The sequence below is a fragment of the Arachis duranensis genome, chromosome 2 (genome assembly GCF_000817695.3).
Source record: "Arachis duranensis cultivar V14167 chromosome 2, aradu.V14167.gnm2.J7QH, whole genome shotgun sequence".
Lineage (NCBI taxonomy): Eukaryota > Viridiplantae > Streptophyta > Magnoliopsida > Fabales > Fabaceae > Arachis > Arachis duranensis.
This window is the reverse complement of record NC_029773.3, coordinates 17,553,421-17,564,164: the sequence shown is the minus strand read 5'-3', so window position 1 is coordinate 17,564,164 and position 10,744 is coordinate 17,553,421. Positions and strand designations below refer to the sequence as shown.

Genomic DNA, 10,744 nt, shown 5'->3' with positions numbered 1-10,744 from the left:
GCGCTATCAACAGATTGGCATTCCCAACGTGTGCGTGCGCACAGGTCTGTGTGTACGCACAGATTGCAATCCTTCGTTGGTGGAGTGTGCCCACAGGGCGTGCTAGCACTCCCATCAGTAGTCCTATCCCCGTGTATGCGAACGCACAAGGCTGTGCGTGCGCACAGGTTCAATATCCCACGGGGTGTGCGTGCGCACACAAACCAGAAATCACAAATTCTGTAGAATTTGCGGAATTCAAATTTTTGGCCCAAATTTCTAATGATCATATCTCCTCTCACAAAATTCAGATTTCCACTAAGTTTAAACCATTTTAAAGCTTATGAAATCATCTGTCATTTGATATAAAAACCATCAAATTCTGAAAACAATAGCTAAAGATATGATCCGTTGAAGTTCATCAAAATTCTATTTTTACCAAAACTCATAACTACCAGTTTTTAAACATACACTTCCAATTCTCATTTAAAACCAAATCAAATATCACCCTTCTAACATCAATCATTTCTAAACCCTCATTCAATCATCACCCACCAATTCTTTCTTTTTTAGCCAATCTCAATTTAACAAATCTCACATCATAATCAACATTTCATATCTCAATTTCCAAACAAATATATTCAATTCATCAATCACCATATATATTACACATATCAATATCACACTTCAACTCATGCTCATCAACAAGAGCCTCAATCTTACTAACACTTTAAGCATATCAATCCTACTTTACTCATACTCTTACATGCTCATCAATAATTAGCAACACTCACAACCAAACAATCATCATCCACATAATTTCAACTTAATCCACATCACCCAACAACTACATCAACATTTCACAATCCACTAAATTTATACATAACAACACAACTTATATCATCCATCAACTACATCAATATTTCAAAATCTTATCCTAAGGCCACTAGCCTACGTTTTCACAACCACATTACATTTTAGATACAGGAAACTGAAACCATACCTTGGCTGATTTTCCGCTTAACCCAGAACACTTTCAATTCAACTTTCACTCAACTTTCAAGACTCCAACACCTTTCAAATGAATCTTCCAGCACCAAAAGCCCATTCCAAGTCTTTCCAAGACTTCAATCAAGCTCCAATTTGACAATTTCAACTCTAATTCAACATAAACTCAACTAGTTCATACAATTGAACAATTTTAACACTAGGGCACATGAAATCAGACAAACCACAAGGGTTTAGAATTTTTTCACCTTACTCAAGGATCAAGGAGGCAAGACTAAGCCTTCCCTTCAAGCTATTTGGATCCTATAACATCAAAGAACCCAAAATCTCAACATATTTATCCAAGAATTTCAAAATCAAGGGCTGGAGAAACTAAAATGAATTCGTAACTTACCTCCTAAATAGAGTTGTGGGCTTTGTAGAGCTCGACGCCGTGGTTGCGTGGCCGCAAACGGCGCTGCGATCGGAGCTCCGAATCAAAAGTTATCAAAGATTGAAGATTGGATGAGGGTTTGAGTTTGGAAATTGGGGTTTTTCCCCTCTTGCTGCACCAGCAGCGTGAATGGCATGAAATGGGAGAGAGAAATGAGCTGAGCTCATTTAATTAAGTGAGTGGGTGGGACCCACGGGTCCGGTTTAGGTTCGATTTGATTGGTTTGGTCTGTTCGATCAAATCTTGGGCCAAATTCTTTAAAATTGGTGTCAAAATTCTCATTTTAATTTTTTCTATTATATTAAACCATAAAAAATCACATTTTTAATTTCTAGAATAAATCTTAATTTATGAGTCAATTATTTATTAAAACTGGGTTTTACAACACCTATTCCAGAGCCATTTTCAACCTCTGTGTCATCTGAAGTAACATCCACTTTTTCAATGGCTATGATCTTCCTTTACCGTCATGTACGAAAATCACAAATCTACCAACATATTCACTTAGCTTAATGAAGAATGTAGACTTTCTGATCAAGTGCCTTGAATATCCACTATCAAGATACCACATGTTTTTGCTCCTTTTTTGATGTAAGGAAAACTTATAATACTTTCAAGAAATTAAATTTTAGATATCCAAACTAACTTAGATCTTTTGATGTTAATTCTTCTTGGTTGTCCAAAAACATTAAAATTACAAACAATATTATAAACATGATTACCAACTTTTTTTTGTAAATAAAACATTGAGAAGGAGAATGTCCAACCCTATCACAATTGAAACAAGTGTTGTTTCTTGCTGAAATTTTAGAATTGAGAAGAGGATTCTTGTTTTTTATATAAGTGCCCTTTTGATTTTTGTGAAAAACTAGTTCGGTCCTTTTGGTTTTGGATGAGGAAACTTCAAAATCAATTTTTAAATTTGGTTTTCTTTCCTTCACAAAATCAAGACCAGATTTTTTTTTATTGGCATGAACTTTGTCCAAATTTTCAAAACCTTGAGCAAACTTTGCTAAATTAATGTTTAAGTTCTTAATTCTCTCATGCAATTCTTTATTTTTCACAAGAACGTCACTTGTAGTGTGCCGAATTCCTCATTTTTAAATCTTCTATTTCAATTTTCAAAAACTCTTTTTCTTGTTTCAAAACACTAAAGGATTCAAATTTGCTTACTTGTTCCTTGACTTCGGTATTCTCCAATTTCAAGGCTTCATTTTTCTTATTACATTTATTATATTTTTATAAAGCTTTGAAGAATTTTTAATTAAATCTTCAAAAATAAAATGTAATTAATCAGTTGAAAGTTTAGTATAATTTATCTCATCATAATCAGTTTGATCAGCCATGACATAAATTTGGGCTTCATAATCAAAATCTTCTTTTTCAGTGTCATTTTCGAGATCTTCTCATAATGCCATTAGAACCTTCTTCTTCTCTCTTTTGTTGCTATCCTCTTTCTTTTTATTGTGGACATTTAGATTGGTAATGGTTAGATTCTTTGCAGTGATGACAGATAATTTTGCTTTGGTCTCTTTCGAAGTCTCTTGAAAAAGATCATTTTTTTTCCACTTTGTCTCATCATCCTTCTAAACCTTTTAGCGAAGGAGATAAGCTCATCACCAGAGAGATCATCTTCTCATTCTTCATATTTGGAGAAATCTTGGATTTTAGCACAAAATCCTTTTTCTTTAGCTCATGACGAGTTGTTTCATAAGTCAGCAGTTTTCCTCTCATCTCGTCATAGGAGATTTTTTTATATCATTGCCTTCAGCAATTGCTATGCTCTTAGTTTCTCATTTTTTGGTGAGGCTTTTTAGAATCTTTCTCACAAGCTCTTCTTCAATGTGTTTCTTTCCCATAGCATCAAGATTATTAATGATTACGGAGAATCTTTCAAACATCTCATCTATACCTTCAACTTCCTTCATGAGAAATATTTCGTACTCATTCATAAGCTTGTTAACTCCAATTTCTCGAACTTGTTCAATTCCTCCATAAGTGAGCAGTAGCTTGTCCTATATCTCCTCTACGATTTTATATTTTGAGACTTTTCTGAATTCCTCAAAACTGATTGCACAATGTATTAAAATGATAACTTTAGCATTTAGCTATATTTTCATCTTGTCTCCATTATTTCATTTCATATCCTCTTTTGAAACAATATTTCCTTCGTCATTGAGTTTGGTAAGAATGTCTGGTTCATTGAGAATGATTTTTCAGATGTTGTAATCAATGGATTGCACGAAGATTCTCATCCTTTCTTTCCAATAGGCATAGTTAATACCATTAAAGAATAATGGCCTATTGTTAGATTGTCCTTCCGTTTGAGTGAACACAACATTATTGTTTACCATGGATCATTAACTCCAAGTTGTGAAGCTTGCCCCTTGAGTCTAAGCTCTAATACTAATTGAAAGTTCTCAAGTGAGTTGAGAAATGGGGTTGAATTAAGAAACCACTTTTAGATGTGAATAAACAAGTTATGCAAAAAATTCTGATTTTAGGAGATTATTTTTGATTTTGTCTCTTGATTATGTAAAACAGCAAATGCATTAAATAAAGAAGAAGAAGAAGAGTAACACCTCGATGTATCTTGGTTCGGTCACGAAGTGCAATATGACCTACCTCCAGTTTTTCTACAACAATTGTAGAATTTTTACTATAATCAAGATAGATTACCATCACCAACTCCAAGATACGCACACTCTTGCAAACCAAAATTATCTCAAACTTAGTAAATCACCTAGGTGCTAACCCAAGCTAGTTAAGGAGAACCAAGTGCACTTTAACCTAGCACACTTTTGAAATCAAAACTCTCAATCAAAGGTTAAATAGCTTTTGTATGCACTACTCTCTTTGCGTTTTAGATCTTTTAAAGTAAGCTTGAATCTAGACAAAAAAAAGTAAAAACACAGATCTTCAATATGCACGAAAATAATTGCCTTCTTCCTTAATAATTCATTAATATATAGAGTTTCATATCTCTTCTTTATTGTTGAAACAATTTTTTTTTTACATCAACTACTCATTACATCATTTATACTTGAGGTCATTGGCATTGAATGAAAATTCTTTTCATCTTGATTCTTCATTATTCACGTGCAGCGGCTGTCCATAAGTGTGCAATGGATTCCATTCCATTTACAATAAAGAGGAAAAAAATTTCTTTTTTGAAGTCAAAATCATGGTGCATCATATTTCCTATTTTGGCTTGAGATCTTTTTATTAATGCATATGCATTGCATAATACTATCTTAGCTTGCTTGGTATGTCATCCTTAATTGATTCCTATAATGCTTATCATAATAAAATAGTTAAATTAAAAAATAATTGATTATGTTTGTCATCACAAAATATCAAAACAAATCTTGACTCAACACTATTTTTTGTTTAATGTTTTTTTTTTAAGTCTTTCTATTGTACTTTTTTTTATGCTGTTATTTTCGTAATGATCATTCTCCATTAAAATTTTATCATTGAATGAATTTTTCAAAAATAAATTTATTAATAGTTTATAAACTTTTAAATTTTTTTAAATTATAAATAAAATTGTCACAAAATCTATAAATTTCTATTAGTATTTGATAGACTTTTTAACAAAGAAATTACGTTACCTTAAAATAATAAAGTTAGAAATCATATTCTATTTTTTGTTAATGTCGTCTTGTTCTTTGTATGAATGGACAGTGACCAAATGTCCAAATTGATGTTTACTTGCCAAATAACGCACTTGTATCTAATTAGTTTTTCTTGTTCTAGATAATAGCATAGCTCTATAATATATACAAAATACAAAGAAAAAATGGGCGAAACCAACAACAAATTTCAGGTATATGAAAATGGCACATAAAAAAAAGGGGCATGCAGGTAAATATGAGAGCGATAGCTAGCACCATGAATATTGATGTGGTTTGATCACAATAAATTCTCTGGAGCCATTCTTGTATTGTAAGTTTTTGCAGAGTGTATAGTAATATAGTGTCAGGCTTTGGGCACTGGTTCCATATACCCCTAACTGGTCCACTTTGTCCAAGCTCCATATGCATTTACATATTATGTTATGAATGTAAATAATAGTTATATAATTTTTAAAATTTATTTTATTTTTTGGATTTAATAATTATTGGGGCGGGACGGGTATCCACAGGAGCGGGTTAGGATTTAACATTTTACTACCCGCGGGTAGAGACGGGGCAGGTTCGATGCGGGTTTTTGTTGAACAAAACGGGATCAGGTAGAGCAAAAACCCGCTCCTACCCACTCCGTTGCCACCCCTACATTTACATTTACATTTACTACCACGTCATGTGTCGTCAAACTCTCTTAGCCATTAACCACATATAAAACAATTAAGTGTAGTGTAGTTTAGTGTGTATTTATTATGTTCGATATAAAAAAATATTGTACCAGTTCACAATGTATACTTCATTGCTGAATTAAACATATTGTAAATATAAATTAAATATTATTGAAATAATTTTTTAAATTAGTTTCTAACTTTTTTTAGTTAAACATTTTAATCTTAAAAAAATAATTATCAAATATATTCCAAAAATTATTTTTATTAGACAATACGATGTCTACATTAATTTGGTCCTTCAATAGATCATGATAATCTCCTACTGTGAGTATTAATTCACCACACGACCGTCAATTACCATGTGTCTAATAATGCCATAATAGACAAATCAATTTCTATACATAGTAGTAAATAAAATTGCATCGTTTGCAGCTATGGGGTGTTGATATTAGCAGGAACTAACACGTCTTTTTTTTTATGGGGTAGGTTAGGTATCTAATAATTTTTTTAAATAAAGTGAACAATAAATTTTAAAATTGGCTCAATTCAAGTAAAATATATTACACTCCAAATTATTCACATAAATCTTAATATTAAAAAAATCATCTATATACCTAATAAATTAAACATCCGATATATTCATTGTTTATATTGTTTAATATTTTCATTGTCTACTTATACTTTCTTTTTTTTATTAGCCATAAAGTTGAGAATTTCAAAATTCTTTAAGGACCTGATTGTGTTTTTAATAAGAAGAAAGGAACTAAAATATCTAAATTTTAATCTTAAGGATGATAGATGTAATCTATTAAAATACTTTTATTTTACATTTTGATCAAATTCTATTTGTGTTCATACTCTATTTAGATATTTTTTTTAGGTGTTAAATATGACTATTATGGTATCCTTTAAATGAGTACATAGACAATTTAATATATGTTTGTTTCACTTTATTCTTTAATTTTAACTTATTCATTCATTATGTCAAATTTAATATAAAGTAAAAACTCAGGTACAATCTGTTAGAATATATTAGGATTAATTAAAATTTATTAAAATTATTTAGCATATTTAGATATTTATTATAGAATATTACGTCTTTATTATTTTAATTCTCTTAGTACCTATAAATATATTTTTATAATGTATCATTTTATATAATTTAAATACACACAAATCTTTTTTCTACTACTCTTTGAGAACCATTAGATGAATAGCTCTCAACTATCAGTTTCACGTAAAATTAACTGTTAATATAATTAAAGCATAATTAGACCAAAGGGCACTATCTATTCATTCATTCCTTGTTTACAATACAGTAATAAACTAAAACACAAGTATTCAATCATTGTTTTGAACTAAGTCATAAGTTATAAGTCATAAGTCAAGGAACTATTATTATTCGAAACTAAAAATCTAACTATCTTAACACATGGCACACTCATTACATATTACCCTCCTTATATCCCCTAAAGATCACCCATTGCCGCACTAGCAACAAATATCATTGTAAACCTTTTCAAAAAAGAACCTATATTGAACAATATACTTTTCCACTTCATTTTTGGAATTACCTTTAAACGATTCTCTAGTATAACTAACTTGTTCTACATCTTTACCTATCTATATTCTAATCAGCATTATCAAAACCTATGTCACCAAAATTAGCAACAACTTTCCCAAGAACATAGTTACAAATGATATCAAAGTGAAATATCATACTAAGTGTGCACAAAAAATCAGTCAATATATCAATTACTCGTATAAAATACATCATAGACTACAAATATATAGTAACTAATATGATAACTGATTTTTAATGAACATATACTTTGTATAAATTGAAATTTCCTTAATACAATTATCTTGCTTTATGTTGCATGCGTTTATACAAAAATGGATAGAATGTTAAACAGTTTGATGTATTAGTCAACTATAAACCAATAAAATATTTTCAACTTTTTAGTTCAAAATAAATAGGTAGAAAACCTTATTTTGAAAATCCTGGTTATTTATTTTATAGTTTTTGGTCGAAATCCACTAGATAATATAATAGCACTAAAAGCCATTTGTACAAGAATAAGGGAAGCTTCAAAACCGTCTCTGAAAAAACCAATTGGACCAAAAGAGAAAATTTACTATTATAGATTTACAGTGAACCAACTTCCTTGTCAATGAAAAAAAAAAGAATAAAAATAAATAAAATAAAAAAGCGTACTAATCCACTAAACACAACAGAGAACATCAGTATTCTTAAAGGCTTCTTAGCAGCCATTTTAAATTTGTAGTCTCACCTCATTCATGATTCCTCCAAAGGCTCTACACCACAAAAACCGTACCACATTTTGCATGTAGGCTATGAAACTTAACAGAGCACACTCAGCATTACATTAAGCTATTTACAACAACTTCCAAACCTCAAACTCCAAATGTTAACTTTCTCGAAGATAAATCAAATCTTTTTCCTTATGGCGTGTTAAAAAAATGCCATTTACATAGAATAAAACCCTATAGCACTTATTATGATTGGATCTATCATTAAACTAATTATATACAGGTGCTACATTAAGGCCTAAAGAGGACAAAATGGACGTAGGTGAGAGAGGACATTTTTGTCCGTGTTTAATTTAGAGAAAAATTATACAACATTGTACTTGTGTTCAAGCTTGGCAAGGCAATGATATATTCTCAACAGTGTCTTGCATTTCAGCCCTACTCCTTCTGGAAAAAGGAGAGAACAAGATCGGTATGCATGGAAAAGAGCTGTGTATCGACGAAAAGCTGTTTAGCGCAAGGCAACAAAGGAGGAATTAACTGCATTAGTTTGTCTGAAGATAATAGCCAACTCACAAAAAGCTTTGTATACAAAGAAATTTGTCATCTAAGTGACAAAGAAGGCAGCTTCATGGAGTGAAAATGCAGGGAAATTTTTCATGGATGAGTTTTATGTGCAATTTTATAGAGTTCATCCATGAAAACCAACCAACAAACAGGTTCAATTGCAACAACGATTCTCATACAACACTGTAATTGTGATCATGCTTAGCTTCTACAATGATTATTAGTGCATCTCTGTAACCAACTTCCTTCTCTCAGTTTAGACAGAAAAGCTTCTTACATGCCTTAGTGATCTTCTTTACATATTAATATAGATTTTGTGAACAGGGACGAACTAGCAGGAAGTCGAATAAATTTTGCTAGTCAAATGAAAGTTAAATCTATTTGGATAATTAACAAGACATAAAATTAAGGGAGCGAACCTTCATGAAAGCCCGATCACGATTTGGGAATGAGTCAATGAAGCTCTCCTTCAAAAGCAAGGATACCTGAATATACAAACATGTTAGTTCCTAAACAATACATGCTATTTTCCATAGAAGACAACCTTCATAAATGATTGCACCTCTGAATTCATGATGACTTAAAATTAGAATTATTGAATTTTCATTACTTGTCTCAATTTTTTTATATTTAATTTTGCTCATCGAGCTTCAATGTTAAACTTACTCTTATAATGTTTTCCTTCAACAAAAGGCAAAGTGAAGAGACAAAGATGACTTGGCGAAGACTTGTAGGACTAGTGTTGATTACATAACCGAAGTTGAAAATGTTCTATGTAGGGTTGAAAATATTCAACAGAATAGTGTTAAAGTTAGGGTTAGGAAACCAACTTTAAGGAAGAATTATAAGTGAAAACCAACTTAGTAACTCACAATGATTTGGACCCATTAACAAATAGATACACAATTAATCATCAATAACAAACAACTCCATAACAAGGACTAACTATTTATCTGATTCCTTTTTCCCTCCATATTGTGCATACCAAGTAAATTTATCATAGATGCGTTGAAAGAATTTAACTGATATAGATCAAAAGAAGAAAACACAAACCTTGTCATCATTTGATTGTACATTGGTTATGGTGTGAGAACGGAGGTTACAGCAAAGGGAATCCAAGTAAGATCTTAGTACTGACAAGAATCCCTTGGCAGCTTCAACCTGAGTAGAATAAAACAAAATGAGAGAGAGAGAAAGAGAGAGAGAGAGTACAACAAACATGTTTGATAAAGTCATTAACATATTGTAAAAATCTTGCAGACTACTTGGATTTTTGAATTAACATAATCATGAATTATCAGGAAGCTAAATAACTTATTCTTCAAAACATTGCTCTTTCGTCACGGTAACATTTGAATATTAAACATAATAATTACCGCAAATGGAAAAAGAACAGGCAATAGAGACTAAATAAAGGAAATAAATAAACAATATAATAAAAAATAATGCAAATGAGAATATAATTATTAAAGGCACACCTGGACTTCAGTACATTCATACACTGGCCTTTTCCTACCCAAGTAACTTTCTCCCACAAGAGTAGCATGATAAGGACGTAAAGAAGACATTAACTCTTTCTGTCTTGGAAGTTGAGGTATTGTCGGAGACCTTACCTATAGGAAAAACAAAATAGCACTTTGATAAGAAACCATGTGTTGTGCCTTTCTACAACTTAATATATTGTCAATGCTAAACTAGAAGTTAAAGAGGATGAAGCAAATAATAATAGAAGCTGAGCACCATATATTTTATGGCCAAGATTAAATGCAGCCAGCACTTTCATGGAAAAAGCTTCTCGTAGAAACTAATTACAACTACTTAATCAATTACTTCTTTGAAATGCTAAAGGTATTACTCAATTATTTTTATATGATACTGGGATTGATATTAAGAATCATAAACCAATAAATTTGGATAGCACCTTTATTATATACCTATATTAAAAGGAATTGATCCCCATAGATTCCTTTTTTTTCAAATGGTAGAAAGAAATATTATTATAGGAGGTATATAATACAAAATCAAGAACATGACATTCTTATACAAAAATCTCAAATAACAGAGAAATCAACTAAAAATGCCCATCAATGTGAGGTACATAAACCATCTAAAGTAACTACTCACTTAGCTAAGTGCTGCAAAATGTACAAAAAAAAAAAAAAAAAAAAAAGCTTCTCTAATAA

The 10,744-nt window shown here is 31.0% G+C and overlaps 1 protein-coding gene across 1 annotated transcript in view; it reads right to left on the bottom strand.

The window, feature by feature from the left end:
* Nucleotides 1-7,968: 7,968 nt before the first annotated feature.
* LOC107473852 (uncharacterized) overlaps nt 7,969-10,744 on the bottom strand; it is a 14,870-nt gene continuing 12,094 nt past the window's right edge. The window contains exons 16-19 of the mRNA XM_016093443.3: nt 10,040-10,174; nt 9,615-9,722; nt 8,981-9,046; nt 7,969-8,501 (exon numbers count right to left, since the gene is read on the bottom strand). Of these exons, the coding sequence (XP_015948929.1) occupies nt 8,433-8,501; nt 8,981-9,046; nt 9,615-9,722; nt 10,040-10,174 (378 nt within the window). The 3' untranslated portion in view covers nt 7,969-8,432. The remainder of the gene's footprint in view (nt 8,502-8,980; nt 9,047-9,614; nt 9,723-10,039; nt 10,175-10,744) is intronic.